Source organism: Coturnix japonica, chromosome 4 (assembly GCF_054131305.1).
Source record: "Coturnix japonica strain WE chromosome 4, WE-NBRP24, whole genome shotgun sequence".
Classification (NCBI taxonomy): domain Eukaryota; kingdom Metazoa; phylum Chordata; class Aves; order Galliformes; family Phasianidae; genus Coturnix; species Coturnix japonica.
In genome coordinates, this window is record NC_140666.1 from 9,521,165 (window position 1) to 9,541,123 (window position 19,959).

The 19,959-nt window shown below is 55.9% G+C and overlaps 1 protein-coding gene across 1 annotated transcript; it reads left to right on the forward strand.

Annotated features, from left to right (window-relative positions):
• The first annotated feature begins 393 nt into the window (after window positions 1–393).
• NALF2 (NALCN channel auxiliary factor 2) lies at window positions 394–18,340 on the forward strand. The gene is made up of 3 exons (XM_085544414.1): window positions 394–1,545; window positions 14,766–14,937; window positions 15,092–18,340. The coding sequence occupies exons 1-3, from the start codon at window positions 787–789 to the stop codon at window positions 15,478–15,480; spliced, it is 1,320 nt and encodes a 439-aa protein (XP_085400540.1). The 5' UTR covers window positions 394–786; the 3' UTR covers window positions 15,481–18,340.
• The last annotated feature ends 1,619 nt before the right edge of the window (window positions 18,341–19,959 follow it).

The window sequence follows — 19,959 nt, forward strand, 5'->3', positions numbered from 1 at the left end:
CTGGGGGCACACCGAGTGACACCCCTCCACCGCCCTCCCCCACCCCCCGATTAGCTTCGGTGCTTCTTCAGCGCTCCCTGGAAACCCAGCGCTCGGGGATGGGCTCCTCCCAGGGCAAGCGGGGTTTGCCCAGCGCTCAGCCCGTGTCACAGCCGCGGCTCCGCCGTGTCCGCCGCAGCGGGCCGGGCCGTGCGGGGCGCTCCGGGAGAGCGAGCGGGCGGCGGCGGCGCGGAGCTGTCCTTCAGCACCACGGCACCTGCCGGCCGGCGCAGCTCCGGGTGCTGCGGGGCGGCCCGGGGCCGTGCGGGGCCGGCGGGCAGTGAATGGGCGGCGGGCGGGCGGCGGGGGGGCCGTGCGGGCGCGCAGGCGCAGGGCTGCGCGGCTCCTCAAGGTGTTGGCGGCGCGGCCGAAGATGGCGACAGACTGAGGGCAATGGGGCCCGGCGGTGGGTGCGGCGGAGGGGCCGGCGGGTTGGCGCAGCCCACGGGGAAGCGGAAAGCCGAGTGAGAGCGGGGCTGGGGCATGCCCCCGCGCGGCGGGCCGGGGCCGGGAGCGGAGCCGGGAGCGGGGCCGGGAGCGGAGCCGGGAGCGGGGCCGGGAGCGGGGCCGAGCCGGCGCCGCCTCCTCCTCCTCCTCCTCCTCCTCCTCCTCCCGCCGCACCATGCCACGGCCGGCGGCGGCCTGTAGGCGCGGGCATGGAGGCGGCGGCGGAGCGGCGGCGGCGCGGCGGCCGCAGGTGACAGTGGCGGCAGCGCGGCCGCAGGACCCCCGCGCCGCCCCCGCGGCATGATCCGCGGCGCCTGGATGTACCCCCGCGGGGGCGCCGGCGGCGGGGCGGTGTGCTGCGCGCCGCGCCGCAGCGACAAACCCGTGGCCGACCCCGAGCGGGCGCAGAAATGGCGCCTCTCGTTGGCCTCCCTCCTCTTCTTCACCGTGCTCCTCTCCGACCATCTGTGGCTCTGCGCCGGGGCCAAGCTGCGCGCGCGGGAGCGGAGCGGCGCGGGGAGGCCGCGGGGCCGAGCGCCCCGAGCGCTGCAGGAGCCGCCCGCCGGCAGCTGCGAGGCGTTCCTGGGCAACCTGAGCCGGGCGCCGGGCCCCGCATCGTGCCCCGCCGCCCGCGCGGACCTGGACTCGGCGTGCGCCCGGCTGCACTCCCTGCAGCGCCTGCTGGGCTCCTTCGCCGGCGTGCCGCTGCGCTCGCCGCCCGCCACCGCCCTGTTCTCCTCGCCCTCCTCCAAGAGGAACTTCTTACAGGCGTACTTTAGGAACTTCAACCTCTCCTTTTGTGATACTTACACGATCTGGGACCTGCTGCGGGAAATGGGAGGCCCGGACAGCTTGGATTGCAGCGTGGACAACCTGATGGTGGATCTGGTGGCGGCGGCGGCGGGCGCGCTGGGCGGGGAGGCGTGCAGCAGCTGCGTGCAGGCCTACCAGCGCCTGGACCAACACGCTCAGGAAAAATACGAGGAGTTCGACCTCTTGCTGGAGAAGTACCTGCAGTCGGACGAGTACTCGGTCAGATCCTGCATCAGAGACTGCAAGGTAGGAGCGGGGCCCCGCCGCGCTGCCAGGGCTCTCTGCGGTGCGGCGGTGTGAAAAGGCGGGATCCTAGGAAGGAGGAAGGGGAAGGGATGGGGCACCAGGCAGAAGCTGTAGCCATGGCAGGATGGGGTGCTGGAGCTCCAGGTCCAACTGTCCCCATGCTGGTCCATGGTATGAGATCAGATGGGACCGGAGCCTTGGAACAGGACTGGAAGACCTAAGATGGGACTGGAACCCCAGGATGCGACTGGAGCCTTGGGGCATGGCACAGTACTGAGCAGGGCATCCCCTTGCACCCGCACACATGCTGCAGACCCCGGCAACGCACGTAGGTTGAGCAGATCAGGTGTGGGGCCTCTCACCTCTGCCTCTAGCCTGCACAGAGCACTGGGGCAGCTCAGGGCCATCCCCATGCACCGCTGATCCAGGGTGTACAGACAGCAGTGACCTGAGATGAACCACAGAGCAGAGCCCCCTCCCCACAGACACAGTGGGTGCATGGACATCTCCCAGCATCTCACCCCCTTGTCCTGGTTGGTGTCACTCAGCATCACCTGCTGCCCCTGCCCAGGATGCATGGTACAGGGGACCAGGAACTCGATCTGGGGCAGGTATCACCAGCCCTGCTCGTGGGGCTGGTGGGGGTGGCTGTACTCCAACGTGTGGTCTCATCTTTGTGCTGCTGCACCCATAGAAGGTGACAGAGCCCAAGTCTCACAGGCACTGCCGTGCTGTCAGCAGAGCAGTTGTCTGTGGGGCAGCCCATGTTCCTAAAGCCACAGGGTTGCCTTCCAAGCATCACATGGCACAGACGTTGCTCCTCTTGGGGGTTCCTCCTCTTCCCTCTTCCTTCAGTGCTGTCTCCAGGAAGCACAGCAGTCCCAGTAATTAAACCTGCAGCATCTGGGAGCAGCAGGAGTGCCATAGCAAGGCACTTGTGTGTGTGCGTCACCCCAGAGGGCTGCAGGCACAGCATCCCTGGGAGTAGCATGGGGCTGCCCCTTGCCTGGACCATATCAAGGGACACATGGAGCTGCACAGCAGCTCCTGGAGTGGTGTTTTCTCCTGGGGAAGGATGGACCTTCTGGAGGTGGTGCCTTTGACCGCGAGCATGGCCATGTGGTGCTGCAGGGGTTCTCAGCACCTCCTGCATGGAACCGTTGTTGGGATGGAGCTGGTGCTGGCATGCTGGGCTGGTGCCAAGCCAGGTAATTGCAATCTGCTCACTGAACTTCCCCCTCTGGTTTTGCAACTCCATAGTACTCTACTTGCACCAAAGGATTTGGTGCTGCTGCTGTGCTCCTGGTGGCAAAGGAAGCAATGTATCTCATTCTGCATGTGTGCCAATGGTGCCCAGTGGGCTCAGCAGAGGGCAGGAGGAGATGGGAGGGATGGAACGGGCTCTGCAAGGTGCCTGGGGGTGCCCAGGGGCATCAGCATGTGGGCAAGCTTGTGTATAAACCGAGTTAGCACCAGTGGTTCCAGTGGGTAGTTTCTTCACCCAGCATTATCCCACTGGCATTAAAGGATGGTGAGGAGAGGTTGGCTTTTTAGTAGAGCAGATGGAGCCTAAACACAATTCATGAGGTGGGGTTTGGGCAGAACTCCCTACATCTCCTGCTCCCCAGCATTGCCCCTAAGCACTCCCTGGTACAGAGACCTCAAGAGCAACGATCAGAAAGAGAACATAGAACTTGTCATTGGTAAAGAGGTGTTCCCACTGACTCCAGAGCACTAGAAACAGAGGTTGGCTTGGATGAGTTTTCCTCCAGTGTCCGTGGGCTTAGCATCCTCCATGAGAAAGCAGGAGACGAGCTTGGGCAATGCAGAGCTGAAGGCAGCTCCCAACTCACCCGCTGTCACACTCACACTCTCCTCCTTGCAGCATCTGTGAACACGGCTCTGGGGAGCAACAGGAGGGTGTGAGCAGCGCATGCAACCTGTAAGCACTCACCCATGCAAGATGCAGGGAAATTCCTCTGCCTGAATTTTCCAGCGTGCCCATGCGATCTCTCAGCTCTCCCTGTCTTTTCAGCATCTCGTGAGCATCAGGCCACTTGTTTGAGGTGCTCTGAGGTGCCTGGGGGCTTTCAGTAGTGGGAAGCTCAGCCCTGCCCTCGCTGTTTGTGTGAAATCAGACCCGGTTTGGCACATTCTGGCCTTGTTTCCTTGTTGCTCAGCAGGGCCGGGCTGGCAGCACTGTCTGGCGGGACGTTGAAACAGGCAGGTTTTTCAGTCCCTGCCCAAGCACTGAATAACGCTGCGTCTTCTGATGCTGCTTTTGGCTGTTTGCAGCTGGAGGGAATACCTGTGTGCAGCAACAGCAGAGAGCTGCTGCTCAGAGGTGGTGAAATGCACGGGTTGGTGACAGCAAAATGTGAGAGGAGAAAAATACAACAGGTGGCCAACAGTCTGACCCTGACTCCATTCATACCTTCCTGCTCCACAGCAGGGGCTGAAAGATGGGATGCCAGCAAGGAGAGCACCTGTGCGCCCCTCAGCCGCTGTCCCGCTGCAGGGCCATGTCTTCCCCAGCAATGATGTCCCCAGGGAGCAGCACAGCTCAGAGAGCAACGCTGGGGAGCTGGGAGGCAGTGAACCAGTGTGGGGATGTGGGCTGTGCTGTTTTAATGCAGCAATTGAAGTGGTGCAGGTGCCACTCAGACACCGGAAGGCTCCCTGTGTTCTGGGTGAGTGTGTCAGTCCTGCTGCTCTCCTCCTTCATGTTTAAGGCCCTTTGTGGCTGCAGGCCAGGAGGGGCTCTGTGCACACAGTGGCTGTGCTCAGAAGGGCTCTGGCAGCTGGCTACCCACAAACACGGTGGGTGCTGTGGCCACATCTCCCTGGGGAGACCCGGGGTGATGGCAGCCTTTGCGCACTGAGCAATCTGCTCCATCTTTGCAGGATGCAGTGCAGGGGGAATCCCCGCTGCTTTGAGCTTCCATCCTGTGGGATACTTCAGGCTGATTTTTTTCCCTTGTTTTCCTGTCTTTCTGGGGTAGACAGAATGCAGCGTTGCCTCTTGCTGAGCCACTGTGAAATTAGATGTTTGTAGCTTTAAAGGCGGTGGCACTGCGCTTGTGCTGTCTAACTCAGCCAATCGCTGCTCCAGAGAGCACTCCGAAAAGCACGCATCCCCACCCTCGTTAGGGCAAATAAAGATCTATGGGATGGAGCCTGGTGAATTAAGGACTCATTAAGCTGTAAGAAACAAAGCTGCAAAGGGATAAAGCCTGACAGGAGGGATCTGCTGGGCGCTGCCGGGCAGCCGCCTGGGCAGGACCTGTAGCATCTCAAGGCAGATTAGATTAGTGGGGCTTCTCTGGGTGCGGGGCTGGCACTGCATCACCCTGTAGCTCTGTCTCTGTCCCCATGCTGGTTTCCCCATTATCTGTTTGGGAGCAGGACACAGCTTTACCCCCCAGGTTTTTGGGCAGTGCAATGAGAGATAGAGTTTGGTTGCCATATGGGCAGTGGGTGCAGCCAGGACACGGCATGGGGATGTCCTGGGTGAGCTGCCCTCCTGCCCTCCTGTTTTCTTGCTCTGGCACAGGGGGGTCAGAATGGAAGGATGGAATCAGGGAGAGGTGTTACAGCACCCACCTGCTGCAGGAGGTGAGTCCATAGCACTGCCATACCCTGAGAGGTGAGCTGACAGCAGCTCTGCCTCAGCCATGGCCCCAGGGTGGCTGAAAGCAATAGGAAAAGTGGTGTCCTTTGCCCAGAACTGCTCTTTGCTGGTGGCGGCACAAAGCTTTATTCACATTTCATGAGGTGAATGAAAAAAACCCCAAATAAACAGTGGATCAGTGCAGTACTTAATTTGGCAATTTTAGCAAAGACCATATGTACGGGCTTAGCTGAGCATGCAAGTCAGCACTGCACGCCCATCCCCTATAAACAGAGGTAATCTCTTTCATCCCTGCTCCACTATGTGGTTAAAAAGAAGGAATCTGAACCAAAGGAGCGTGCAGTTGGTGTGCAGTTGCAGCAGCCGTGGCACAGTTCATGCACCTCATGCAAGATCTTTGAAAACTCAGATCAGAGACGGGCAGGGTCTTCCGAAAGTAGAATAGGAGAGAAAGGAAACAGGCTGCCGTGTCGTGCAAAGGGGGCATTTTGCTGGTGGATCCCATAGGGAGAAAAAGGAAAAGGAATCCAAGTTTCTGACAGCAGCCAGGCTTTGTGCAACAACAGCCGGGTTAGCAAATGGTGCATGGGAGGGTGAGAGCTCCGTCTCCATCCGGCTGTCACTGGGCAGCTACAAGTGACGCAGGTGCCAGCGCTGCTCCAGTGCCTGCGTGCTGCAGGTGCGTGCCATGGTGCTGAGCAGCCCTGTGCCTCCAAGCAGGATGTGGGGTGAGGCTGGAGCAGCTCCCTGAGCCTCCAGCAGCTGGAGGTGATGGCTTTGGAGAGCATCCAGCATGTGTGGTGCTGCTGGGCTGCGGGCAGTGGGTGGTGAGCTCAGCAGAACATGCCTGGTGCTGGCAGGATGCATGATGGTAAGCTGCTGGAGCAGGGCCACCTCGCTCTGGGGCTCTGTGACAGGCACCAGGATGTGCTGTCCCTGCAGACAAAGGGACCTGGCTGCTCTGTGCAGCCCCCATGTGCTCAGGCACCCCAAGGAACCTTGTCTGGTGTGGGAGCTCACGGCAGGGTGTGGAGCCCCAAAGGCAGAAGGGCTCCGTGGCAGCGATGCCCACAGGGTTTTCCTCTGCTGGCAGCAGGCAGGATGCACCTGAGCTGTCACCAGGATGCCATTAGGATGCGGCTCATGCCTGGCTCTGCACAGAGGAAGCAGGGCTCCGCTGTTGTTTGAAGGGCAATGACTCAGGGACAACAAATCTGAAAATGAGACACAGAGGCTGCTTGGGTGGGAAGGAGCTGACCCTGCCTGTCCACAGGCCCTGCTCCCCTTCCCTCTTCCCTGGGCTTTTACTGATGTGGCAACAGAATCCCCTGGTGGGGTTTGCATGTTGTGGATCCCTGCCCAGTGAGCATTGTGGTGCTGCTGGAGGAGGAAGTGCTGCTCACCCCACACATCCCTGAGGAGGAAGACACGTGCTTGGCATCACAGCTGACATCTCATCTCTGCACAGCAGCCTCCCGGAGCAGCTGGTAAATGGGTGCTGGGCAAGGGCAGCTAGGAATGGGAAAATGCTGCAAGGACATGAGTGGGGGGACAAGCCATAGTCTCCAGCTTATCTCGCACTCCTGGGTGCTGCAGGGGATGTCTCCTGCTGGGGAGGTCCTTGCTGTGTCACTGATGCCATGTTCAGCAACGCTTTGTGGATCCCCACCAGTTTGCAGCAACTCCTTGCTGGGCAGCGTCAGTGGATGCAATTAATGGGCAGTTGGCCTGCATGGTGGTTAAGGTGATAGAGCTTGTTGTGGTCTTGCCCTCGGTGGCATCCTGCTGGACTTCTCTCCCCAGTGCTCCCTGGGGTTAATCACAGGAGGTAATGAATCTTCACATGGTGCTGTGCAGTCTGGTTCTCTGCATGTGGGTGGTGTGTGCCTTGAACCTTAAACCCTGTCTTTCATCACAGCAGGGGGCACAGCAGCTGGGCTATGCTGGGTGCTCAGCACCATAGAGCTCTTGAGCAAGGCCAGGGTTAGTCTGGTGAGCCGAGGAGACCCCTCTGTGCCAGAGAAACTTCTCCTGGCTGCAGCCTGCCCTGGGTAATTTATCGTGTGTGGCACTGAAGTGTCTAGCCCTTATTTTTTTATATCCTATCTAATGTAACAGGATGTTCTCATTATCTGTATAAATGTTTAATCTGCTTTTGAATCCCGGCTGCAGCAGTATCTAATGGGGGTGAATTCCTCAAGCTCTCCTAATAGACGGCGGGCACCCGATTTTTTCCATCTGTCCCGACTCTGCCATCATCATCTTCATCTCCATAACTGTCTTTAATCACTTTGTCACTAATCAGCCAGCCAGCAGTGAGGCTGCAGCTCCCCAGCACTTACCCAGCAGCTGCAACAGGGAAAGCTGCTTGGGGAGGCAGCGGCTGTGCACTGGGGTAACTTCATTGCATGTCTGGGCCTTAAAGTGACATTGGACTGCTCTGTCCCTGGAGTCAGGCTTTGTGGGTGGTTGTTGGCAATAGGGATGGTGCCTGTTGGATGCCAGGGTTTGTGCCTGAGTCCCCAAGTGATGGGGAATCTCAATGAGGATCAGTGGGCTCCTGACGCGTGTCCCTGTGTGTTGATGTTGATTAGCTGCAGGGCAGCGAAGGATGGGGGATGCAATGAGGTCCCCCCACCCAGTTGATGGTGTAGATGTGCCCAGGTAGCAGTGATTTGTCTGGGGAGCACTGCTGTATTTGGCACCCCTGGTGCATGCAGTGCCATGCGTCCCAGTTCCCATCCCTCCATCCCCACAGCCCTGAGGATGCCCCAACGGAGTCTTGTGGCTCCAGACAGCCCAATCCCCACTCACTGGCCACCAGCTGCATGTCCCCGCCTGCTGTTCACCTCCATCCCCTTCCCACACATACCTTCACGCTCCCGAGGCCACGCTGCCTTGCTGCCCCTCTCCCTTCTCAAGCCCAGCCAAACCCCTTCTAAAAAGGGACAGAAAGCAGCTGCTGGGATTTATGGCTGCCACTCTTGCTGCGTGGGAGCACTGCTGCCTTCTGCCTTTGCTCTCGGGTTCATGTGCATCTGAAGTTTCTCAGGACAGCGTCTGTCTGCTCCTCGCGTCCTGCAGCACAATGGGGCTTGCTTCTATGAGACTCAGTGTGCATTTTGTTTGCGTTCAATACATTTGTTTTACAGCCTGCAGGCAGCCCACCAAGACTGGGGCCACTTTGTCCCAGACGCTGCCCAAGCATGGGTAGAGGGGATGGAGCTGGCTGCGGGCACCAAGCACTCTGCCGGCATCACAGAGGCATGGCACAGTCTGGGGTCTGCACTCTCAGGAGCTCTTCCACCCCACTGAGTCCCCACTGGGAGGAAGGACACGTCTACCCCAAGGTGGCATTGAGTAATTAAATGCCAGTGTTGCTTTGTGGCAATTAGAGTGGTCTGAAGAAGCGGTGTGGTATCAAAGGCAGCAGCACATGGCCAGACTCTGATGGCAATAGGGCCACCATGGCAAGGCTGCACTGGGCAAACTGGGGCTGTTGTGGAGGAGCAGTAGTCTGAGGTCCCACACTGCCCTGAATCACTGTGGCTGCATGGCTGGTTCCTGCACTGGGCTGCCCACTGTCAGAGCAGGAGCTGCTGCCTCTTCTGTCATCCGGTGGAGCTGTACCACCAGGTTGGGGTGCCCAGGGCTGCATCCCCAAAGTGCACACCCAGCCATATTCCCAGGGTATGCTTCCTGTTCTGATAAAGACCAAAATAAGGGTGATTCCTCATTTGCTGGGAGAAGTGTCGGCTGAAGCACTGCTCTGTGCTCTGTGCCATTGGTGCTGAGCTGGGGCTGAGCTAAGGGGATTTCAGACTGTGTGGTGCCACCCTGCAAGGGATGCATCCTGCAGCGTCAGTGCCACGTATGGCTCCAGGTTGGTCCTTCTCATGTCTTTCACTTTAGATGCACTAGACAACCTAAGTCCCACATTTCCCCCTTTCCCAGCATCCCCACAGTGGTTAAATGCATGCATGTGTGTGCAGAGGTCCAGGCGTTGGCATTCCCCTGTCCTGATCTGTGGTGTGGTGGGAGGATTTGTCCGAGCAGTTGAGGTGTGTGGAGGTCATGCTGTAAAGCTGTTCTCCCTGAGTTCTGAAAGAGATGAGCTCAAAGGGCTGCTTGTGTCTGGCTTGCTCCAAGTAGCTCGGAGGGGGTTTCACTGGGGAGGCCATATAATCTATAAAAGAAATGCTAGCTTCTTTATTCCAAGAACTGTGAATTCAAAATAAAGATGCTAAAAGCGCGTTTCTTCCTGCAGTCACGAAGGTCAGCAGTGCTGGAAGCAGACTGACAGTGCTGTGGAGTAATCCTGGAGTGGTGAGGCTGGGATGAGGTCTGCTCCTGGGGTGCAGATGGCTCTCTTTCATGGTGCTGCTGCCCTGGATGAGACAGAGGATACTTGGCTCCAGCACTGTCAGCACCAGGCACAGGAAAACACCATAAAATAATAATAATAATAATAATAATTTAAATAAATTTTTTTAAAAAAGCATGAAGGAAAAAAAAAAAAAAGAAAATTGCACAAAGTTATGTTTTTAGTCCCTTCTCTCCCACCCCAAAGCGGAGCCTGTGAATATGACAGGGCCAGGCTAAGGCACGGCCACAACACTGCTTGGGAATATCAAAGTTACCGAAAAAAAGCAGCTGTTCCCGATAGGATGTTAGCACAGCCTATGGCAGCCTAATGAGAAAAAAAATACAATGCTGCTTAAAAAGCTCGACATCGTTAATGTCAGAATTGCAGGCAGCGGTAATTGAATACAGCGGTAATTGGACGTTGCAGGCTGTGTTTGTGACTCCTGGCCAGCCGCTAGTGAGCATTCCCTTAATCCTCTGCCATCCAGGGGGCTCTTCTCTCCCCCTGCTGAGCCCTGCTTCCCCCACTGCAGCCTGATGTGCCAGAGCTTGGAGAGATGCCCAAGCAACTCATTAGCAGTACTCATTTCCCTGTGTCCAAGATTAATGAGGCGCAGCCACTCCAGATGCTCATGGCAGGCCGTGATGGAAAGGCGAGTCCTGAGAGCGACTCTTCCAGCGCGGGCAGCTCCGTCTTCATGATGGGGACATGGGGCACCATGGGCAGGACCTGCTGGCTCTGGGTGCCCGGCGGCACTGCTGCTGTGTGTGTGTGGCCCCCATGAGCTCAGAGGCACCAGCAATGAGGAGGAGGAGGAGGAAGGGCATGAGCACAGAGCAGCGTGCAGAGCAGATCCACCCCAGCACTCCTGGATCATTCTGCAGAGCTGACCTCGGTGCTTTCTCCCAGCACTGCCCAATATTACTGTGATTAAGTGCTGCTCTGAGCAGCTTTGCCAAGCTCTAAACTCAGGCGTGCTTTCTCCAAGCCCCCAATTTGCCTGCAGCTGGTGGAACTGCTGATTGCAGCCTCTCCATGCCCGCCTCCTGGGCAGCAGGAGGGCAGCACCCTGCTCACCTGCACAGGCACATGCTGCCTTGTTCAGGCACAGGGATGGCAGCAGGTCTGCCTTGTCTTTGCAGGACAAGATAGATTTGCAGACCAAGATTTCCTGCTTCTCTCCCTGCGCTCGTTGTGTCCTTCGCCTTCGGTCTGCAAATCCCCGTATGGAGAAGCAGATTTTGAGCCACAGGCAGTTTCCCAGGGTGCATCCCCAGCACCGTGTCCTGCTCTGGTGGGAGAGCAGCCACTTGTCAGGTTAATTAAAGCCATTGGGTTAATGACAGCTGCTCACCCAGGTCAGTCCCAGGGATGCTCCTCCGTTCCTGCATTGGTCCTCCAAGATGTAGCTGGGGCAGTCCAACAGCCAGCACTGCTGATGGCAAAAACACTGACACCAAAACCAACCAAATTACTTCAAAACAAACAAAGCAACAAAGCATTATCTGGTTTTGTGTGGAAATACAGATTATCTGTTTTGTGTGGGAAAGGCTGTTTTTTGGGAGGGTTCTTGTGCAGGCAGATAGCTCACTTTACTCATTGCCTATAAACAGGGTGTCAGATGCTTGCCCCTTTCCTCAGCAGCAAAGCTTCCTGTCCTTCCATGGCCATCCAAGCCGTGCTCTGAACTTCTGGGAGACCACATCACTTGTATTCACTTGGATGGGCTGGAGATAGGCCAAAAGCAAAAGCAGAATGGAAGGAACGCCCACTGTAGCCCAATTCACTGCCTACAGAAACCATTAAGGACAGGGTAAAGTGGGTGAGCTCTCTGTGGTGAGTCAAGCAGAGAATAAATCTCCACCTGTCCTAAATTCTCACAAGTCCTTTAGAAGAGCAAGAAAAAGCAGGCTGCATGGGATAAGCTCAGAGGTGTTGAAAGCTGCCGAAAACCTGAGCTGTAATCTCAGTGCTTAGCTCTCAGCTGGCCAGCACTCAGCCTGGCTGGAAGTAGAGTGGGGCACTGAGTGCCTGGCTGACCCCATGTGCATCCCACATGGGCCTCACTTCTCTCAGCTGCTCCCCAGCCCATCAGTGTCCCCCTGTGTGACTCATGGCTATGTGGAGGCTGGAGGATGGTCTGGAGAGAGAGACCCTGGAGACCATGGGTTTGGTTCTGCCATGCCTGGAAAACCCTTCTGCAGGAGGAGTGCTGTCCGTATGAGTCTGGCTCTTGGAACTGCTTTTCTTTCTCTCTTAGCATGGCCAGGGCTGGGGCAGCACACCTAAGGGGGAGAGCATGGTTGGTGGGTCCTGTCTGCTCACAGCTGGGGTGGTCACTGCTTCTGAGCAGCAGTGCGGGAAGGAGGCACAGATGATGAAAGGGAGGGAAGAAATGTGAGAGTAAATCAGTCAGGCTTGCCTAAGTTATGACTAAACGGGGAGCATGATACATCTGCAAATATTAGAAATGTGTAAACACAGAGGAGGGAGAGGGATGATTTATGGGATGATTGAAGGGAATGAACTTTTGGATGGGAAAATGTAGGTCAAGTAGCGAGGAGAACTTGCAGGCATTGAGATAACTGCTGGCGGCAGGAGCAGCTCCTCATTGGGAGCGGGGCTGAAGTCCCATGGGGACAGTGGGGGCTCCGGGATATGCGTCCCCCTGGGGATGACAGCAGGGTGATGTGGTCCTCCCAGAGCAGAGCGTGCCATGGGTTGGCAGTGCACTGTGTATGCAGTTTGGTTCCTTTCCTGTCCCTACACCAGGTGGGGGTGGTGATGATTTGCTGTTGTATGCATGGTCAGTTAACATTTGCAGCAGGATCTCAAGTGTAACACAGCGTGCTGTATATGAACCGTGCTCTTCACCTATTTGCTATTTATTATTTGTAACCATGGAGCTTGTAAGAGTGTGTGCAAGAGAGGCTTCAGTGGCCTCTTGGTGCTGTGTGGATGGCAGGCTGACTTCAAGGGAAAAGCCTGAATGGTCGTTCACAAAAAGCAGGTGATGAGTTGTCTGGCAGTGGATCCGTGTTTTTACTCCTGGCATCTCAGTGAGACCACTCTCTGTAGCAGATGTCTCAGGCCTTATCTGCTTCTTCTAGTCTCACTTTTCATAGAATCACACAATCACAGAATGGCCTGGGTTGAAAAGGACCATAGTGACCACGCAGTGCCCCTGGGTTTGCCCTCTCTGTGCCCGCAGAGCGCAGCTACGTGCCGCCTGTGCCCCCTAACGGGGAAATGGGGAACGCGCTGCGCCTGGCAGCCGCTCTGCTCCAGCTGCCGCCCGGCGGGGCTGCCCCGCGCTGAGCCCATGGGCAGGACGGCCGCGTCCGGAGCGCCGGGACTATGGATCTGATGCGGACTTCGTGCCCACCTGCAGGCGTGCATGGACGGCTGTGGAGCAGAAGTGAGGACTTGCTAACCTGTAGGATCATAGGGCTGTAGAATGGCGTAGATTGGACCTTATAGGTCATCCGTCTCTTCCTATCCTGTCTGGCTAGTGGGTGCTTTCAAGCAGAGTTTATATCTCCTGGTTCTCCTTCCTGCCTATTTTAATGTATTGTTACCTGCTGAAATGCTTAACGTTCTGCTGAGTCCTACTGAGGTTGCATTGGGAGTGATGGTTGGCATTCCTCCCTCTGGGCAGAACCCATTATGCCTGCTGAGCACCATGGGACAGCCCAGTGCTATGTGCTTCCCTGGGCCTTGTCCTCCTGGCTTCCCCTTTGCCCAGCACCAGCCCTGAGGAATGCAGGCTGCTCAGGAGGGCACATGCTGGTTATCCTTACCTGTAGTCCTATAATACTGTGTCTGCATCCTTATAGAACCCCTTCTGCGGCCCTTTAAGTCTATGTCTGTGCCATGGAGAAGGAGGGGGCAGTGGGGCTGGGGAAGTGATTACCCCAGGCTCACTGCCCATCTCCCCTCCTCCTCAGCCCTGGAGAATGAGCTCAGACAGATGCAGAACCAGAAGCAGAGCTCCAAGCTCTCCCTCCTGGCCGTGTCCTCATGGGCTGATTACAGTCAGTCCGTCCTCTGGAGCTGTTCCACTTTGTCTAAATAATTAACGTCCAGAGGGCCAGAGAGAAAAAACAGGGCTGCAGCTGGAACTCCACTTCCCAGCTGAAGCCCTGGCCACAGGGCTGTTGCCTGCTGCATGTATTGCGTCCTGCCCCCCAGTAAATTTGTTCTGATGAAAGTTTCAGCAAAGCACGCTTCCATGAAAATTCTGGTTTTCATGAATTGGCATTTTCCAGGAAAAAAAGAAAAAGAAAAAGAAAAGAAAAAGAAAAAGAAAAAGAAAAAGAAAAAGAAAAAGAAAAAGAAAAAGAAAAAGAAAAAGAAAAAGAAAAAGAAAAAGAAAAAGAAAAAGAAAGGGGGGAGGGGGAGAGGAAGAAAAGCAATAGAAAGAAGTTGCCAAGAATTTCCCAACCAGCATTAATCCTGAGACACTACTATGGTCCAAACAGATGATGATAAGGATCTATGGAAAACATGGGGAAACAAAGAAGAGATGTTTTTAAGGCCTCCAGAAAATAGAAATCCAGCTGGAAGGAGGGGCATGGGGTTTATCCCAGCACGCTCAGGAGGGAGATTCATTCCCTTTGAATCGCAGGGAGCCCTTTCTAGTTGGTTTCAAAGGAAGTTGGATGTGGTCATTAATGAGACCTTCATTTTGTTGCTAAATGATACATTTGTGGATGAGCTGGAAATGTCAGGGAGGTGCAGCACAAGGAAGCTCGTTGCTCAGAGCTCTCCTCCAGTGCAGATGGGCATTTCTCCCCATGTCCAGTGCCTGGAAGTTGTGGGCTGTGGGGTTGATCTCTGCACTCTGGCCATGGGGCTGTGCCTGGCCCCACATCTCTGTAGCTATGCAATGAGGTGGGGAGGTGGGCATGACTGTGTGCTTCTGAGTGGCTTTTCCAACAGGCAGAGAGCTCAGAGATGCCCCAAAAACAGGTGGCTCCATGGGGAGGGCACCAGCAGCCCAGCGCATCCCTGTCCATTCCATGGCTTGTGCCATGTGGTTGGTTCACTTCTGTGGTGGTTTTTATTTGATTAGATGAGCTCTGCAGCTCAGTAAGCAGCCCAGATGTACCAACAAGCACTTCCAAGTGAGATAGGGCCCTCTTCCTGTTAACCCAGCTCTCTGCATCTCGGGGGCTTCCAGGCGGTAGGGAGTGACATGTCCCTCTTGGTGACTTCCCCTAGGCTGTCTACAAGGCCTGGCTGTGCTCCGAGTATTTCAATGTGACACAACAACAGTGCCGACACCGGATCCCATGCAAGCAATACTGCCTGGAGGTGCAGACCAGGTGCCCGTTTGTGTTACCAGACAATGATGAGCTGATCTATGGAGGCTTGCCTGGCTTCATCTGCACAGGTAAGGACGGTGGGGCTGCGAGTGATGGGGGTGCACCTCATGGGGGTGCCCGTAGAGCTTTATGGTCCTTGAGGTCTCTCTGGGAGGGTGGAGGAGGAGGTTCCTGGGCTGGGCTCCCTCCGTGCCACCTCGCTGACCCCACTCCTTCCCACAGGGCTGCTGGAGAGCCAGCTGCCCGAGGAGGAGGCCAAGTGCTGCGAGGTGCAATGGGACTCCTGCGACCACCCCCCAGACAGCAGCTCCGACACATCCCCCAAATCCACAGCGTCAGAGTCTCTCCATTACCACCGCCACGACCCCCACCTCCATCACCAGCGGCAGAACCACTACCACCTCTACCACCACCACCAGTACCACCACTCCCCGTCCTTGCTGCCGGTCTCCGCAGGGTCTCGCCTGGGCAGCAGCAGGATCCGGCTGTGCGTGCTGGTTCTGATGCTCCTCCACACCATGGTGTCTTTCTCGAGTGTGCACAGCGGCGGCGGGGGGCTCAGCCCAGAGGCCCTGCCCTCCTTGGATGAGAGCATGGCACGAGATGAGTGATCTGGAGGGCAGAGCCGACCTCCGAGAGGAAACGCCAGATCTTTTTCCACGAAGGGGGGCACATGCTATTCCTCCAATGGGAGGCACGGGATTGGGGGTGACGCACACAGACACACCCCCACACATACCCCCAAGAGCTGCTCGCCGCGGGGCATCCCCGTGATGAAGAGTCTCTAATGCGCACAGGGCTGCGGGACTCAGCGGTGAGAAGGGTTCAGTCAGCAGCAGCCAGGCGGCTCAGCTTGGGGCAGGCCGGGATGGGAAGTAGAGGGGATGGGACCCCTCAGGGGGTGGCCCCATGGGTACCACATGTGCCTTGGGTACCCACCAGCTACGTGCCAGGAGCGTGGAAATCAGCCTAACTTCCATTTCTCCTCTGTCTATAAAGCCCAGTGCCCTGTGGTCCCAAATGGGTTTGAGGGTATGGAGACAGCACCTCTCTGCAGACCTTTCTCTTCCCTTCTCATCCCTGGGGAAAATCCAGCAAGGCAAGGCAGGCCCTGCACGGCCTGGCCAGGCTCCTTCTGCTGCTGGTGGTGCTGGCAGGGCTGGAGGATGCTGTCCTATGGTACTGGTGGGGTTGGTGGGACAGGAGGATGCTGCACTGCGGTGCTGCTGGGATTGGTGTTACTTGGCCCAGCACTCCCCGCTTTGCAGCATGATGGTTCCATTTACCATCTTTTGCTCACTTTCCCCATGGGAGAGGCTGCTCTCGGGGAGGCGTTAGGGAGACATGGTGAAGCTGAGGGTGTCTTCAGTTTGCAGTGGGATCAAGGCTGGTAACAATTGGATGAAAGGCTTCAGAGGGCATCCTTCCATGCTTCGCGGCCACAAATCATCTACTGGATGGCAGAAGGACTGGGCGAAGGGCTGGAGAAATCTGGCTGGTAGGGATGGTCTCCCACACAGAGCTGAGGCGCTAATAAGGCCCAGCTGGGGAAGGGAGTTCTCCCAAATGCTTTTTATCAATAGTTGCCCCCAGATCAGAGAATGCTGAGGAACCCACCCGAAGCAGCAGCACTCACTCAGGCAAGGTGCTGCCTCAGTCAATGCAGGCTGAGCCATACCTGGGTCCAGCATTTCTGAGCGTTCGGTCACAAACAGACACCGGGTCTCTCCCTACCACAAAGCTCCCAGATTCTTTGTGTACCCACGGGGCTCTGAAGGCAGCACAGAGGAGGTGGGGAAGCAGACTACAGTCAGCTGCAGAGTGCCATGGTCACAGCTGCTTCTATCCTTGCCCCTTCAGGTTAGCCCAGGGTTAGGGTTAGGGTGGCCCTGTGGAAGGCATGCGGATCGTCCTGCTGCACTGAGACCCATCCCAGGGCCCCGTGGAGCAGTGGGTAGGTTCAGAGCTGTGAGCATTTCTGGCTCCTGGTCTGGCGAGGTGAAGCAAAGCCCCGTGCACAGCGCTGCTTCTGACCTGGAGGAGGGCAGCACCAAGAATCTTACAGGAAAGGCTGCTCCCAACATTTCCAGCCCATTCATAGACCAAAGAGGCTCTGAAAAGCAGCTGAATGTGTGACTTCTGCTTTGACTTGAACCTCAGAGCTCTGGGGAGATGTTTACACACCACCAGTTACCTGTTACCAAAGTTCTGAGGATGCAGAGCCCATGGGCTTGTTGTGCGCGGACTGTTGGGCAGGAGAGCTCATGACTGTGGGAGGTGCAAAGAGTTTCCCAAGCAGATTCTATTACTGTTGCCACCCAGGATGGATAGGTAGAGCTATTCTTGTTTGAATATTCACAGCAGCATCCCTGTATTTGCAGTCTGGTTTACACCGAGCTGGGAACTCAGACGTGCAGCAGCTCAGCAAACAGGAGTGGGGCTGCTCAGTTTGCTGCGCTGCAGCACCGTGGCATTTTGCACGGCTCTGGCGAATAGCAAAGGCACACAGCGAGAGTGAGGTAGGGAGCACAGCCACATCCCATTCCTTCATAAGGAAATGAGATTTTTCATGTACTGCCAAGAGTGAAGCTGATTCCAGGCGCCTCTCCCCGACATAGGCTGCGTCCAATCTGGGGGGAAGCATAGCCCCGCGCGGTGCGTCGCATGGCCCTGACTCAGCTCTGCTCTTTGTCTGCCCACAGCTTGCTGGGGGTGCTGGGCCTCTGTGCCACGGCTACACAGAGTGACAGCAGCAGGGACAGCTCGGGGACACCGCGTTTGGGTGCAGGGATGGGGATCCCAGGCAGGGAGCAGCTCAGGGTGCTGCTGCGAGGGGCTGTGGCATTACCTAGTGTGACTGTGAGGAAAGTGCTGAGTCTTCACAGAGCAGGGCTGTTGGAAGGAGTTCTTTTATTTAGCAAGTCTGGGCTGCTGTCAATAAGTTCTGTGGTTTTCGGGCACCATATGCTGTATTCAACACTTTGCCAATGGCGTTAAACAAATCCAGACTTGGCTGTTTGTGGAGCGGGACGGAGCAGCTGGGAGCGGTGCGTGGCACAGTCCATCACTGTAGAACCAGCAGATAAAAATCATCCCTCTGCCCTGACACTGCAACCCTGATAACCCTCTGCATCAGCCTTCCCCTTTCTAGAAGAGAGAAGCAGAAAGCAGACTGGACGCAGGCTCAGCTGATACCCCGTGGTTCCCCATTGCGCCCTTTGCAGAGCATCCCTGGGGGAGCACCGCCCCACGCAGCCCATCCTGCAGGAATTCAGCCCACGGAGCTTCTCCTTTCCCCTCCACTCACTGATCTGATTTCTTCCCCCGGTGCTGGGGGTCGGGATGGTGCTGCAGGGAGAGGTGGCCACGGCCATGGCCCGTCTGCTGCGCCAGCTCTCTGCTTTGTGCTTTAATGTCGCTGCCAGTTGTACAAATTAATTAAAAATAACTGAAGAAAAAATCCCAAAGAAAGGCCCCGCTTCCTCTGGTGAAGATTAATCATTAGTTGAGCCTTTTTCTTATGAAAATACAGATCCATGGTAGCCCCAGGCGAAAGATTCCCAGGGAGAGCCCTCACCATTCGTGCTCTGAGTTAGGGAAATCGCTTTGAAAGCATCTGACAACTAAAGCAGAACATGTTGAGTAACTTGGCAACACTCTGAAAACATCTTGAAATGGTTTTTGTTCAACACATTTTGCTTTGCTTCAATAGGAGATGTCAAGGCAGTTCATTCACTGCCACTCAGGGCTGCGGGCGATGCCGGGAGATGGCTCCTCTGCCCCTGTTAAAAAAGGCAAAGAACTGAAAACCCTGATATGTGCTGCTGTGAGCCGGGGCAGGGTGGTGCTGCCATGTTGGAATGGCCTGGAGCTCCGCATGGCTGCCTGTGCTGCACCCGCATCACTCATTCCTTATCCTGCAACCTATATTCTACACCTCACATACTATATCCTGTGTCCCATATCCTGCATCCCACCTCACATATCCCTCATCCTGCATCCCTCATCCTCCATCCCAAATCCTGCATCCCACCCACAGCAGCCCTGCCCTGTTCCCTGCTGCCTGGTTCAGCTGCTGCCCTTCCAGCATCCTCAGATACCCATTCTCAGCTTGCATTGGAGCACGATCCAATACATGGCCACCACCCCAGGAAGGAACACACCTTGAAATTAAGAGACAAATTCAAAACAGAAAAAAAAAATATATATATGGAGAAAGTGGCTGAGAAAATCTATGCAACATGCCCAGCAATTTTGTTTATAGATTTTTTGAGCTGCCCTATGAATTTCCATCCATGGGAGCATAAATCATTATTCCAAGTATATTTAGAGTCACAGAATGGCCTGGGTTGAAAAGTACCACAATGATCATTCAGTTCCAACCCCCTGCTAAGTTCAAGGTTGCCAACCAGCAGCCCAGGCTGCCCAGAGCCACATCCAGCCTGGCCTTGAATGCCTGCAGGGATGGGGCATCCACAGGCTCCTTGGGCAACCTGTTCCAGTGCGTCACCACCCTCTGGGTGAAAAACTTCCTCCTGATATCCAACCTAAACCACCCAATCTCAGTTTAAAACCTCCTGCCCCATGTCCTGGATCCCAGCAGCTCAGGGCCTGCAGGCTCCATCTGGGTCATCCCTCAAAGATTTTGTCACAGTTATGTGCACGGTGTCAGATGTGTCCATAGGATCGGGCTGCAGTTCAGCTCTGGGCACTGGAAATGATCCTGAGCAGTTCCCACCTCCAGCATTCAGAACAACGGCACTTTGTGGCCATCTCATTGCAAGAGGAAGATGGCTCCAACTTTGCTTACTGTAAACTGAAACTCCTCCCCCCCACCACCCAAAAAAAAGAAAATGTAATATATTTATTTATTTACTTTACAAATTGGCATCAGCTTATGAAATTTGGGTTTGGTTTTGTCATTTTTAAATGTATTTATTTGGGATTTGTCTGTGCTTGAATTGCAAAACAAAAAGCCATTTTGAGCCAGACGGCTTTTGGGGATGTTTCTTTTTCTTTTCATTTTTGAAACGTATCAGGACAAGGCATATGGATAATTAGCACTGATTTTTGTTTTATTTTTCACATTC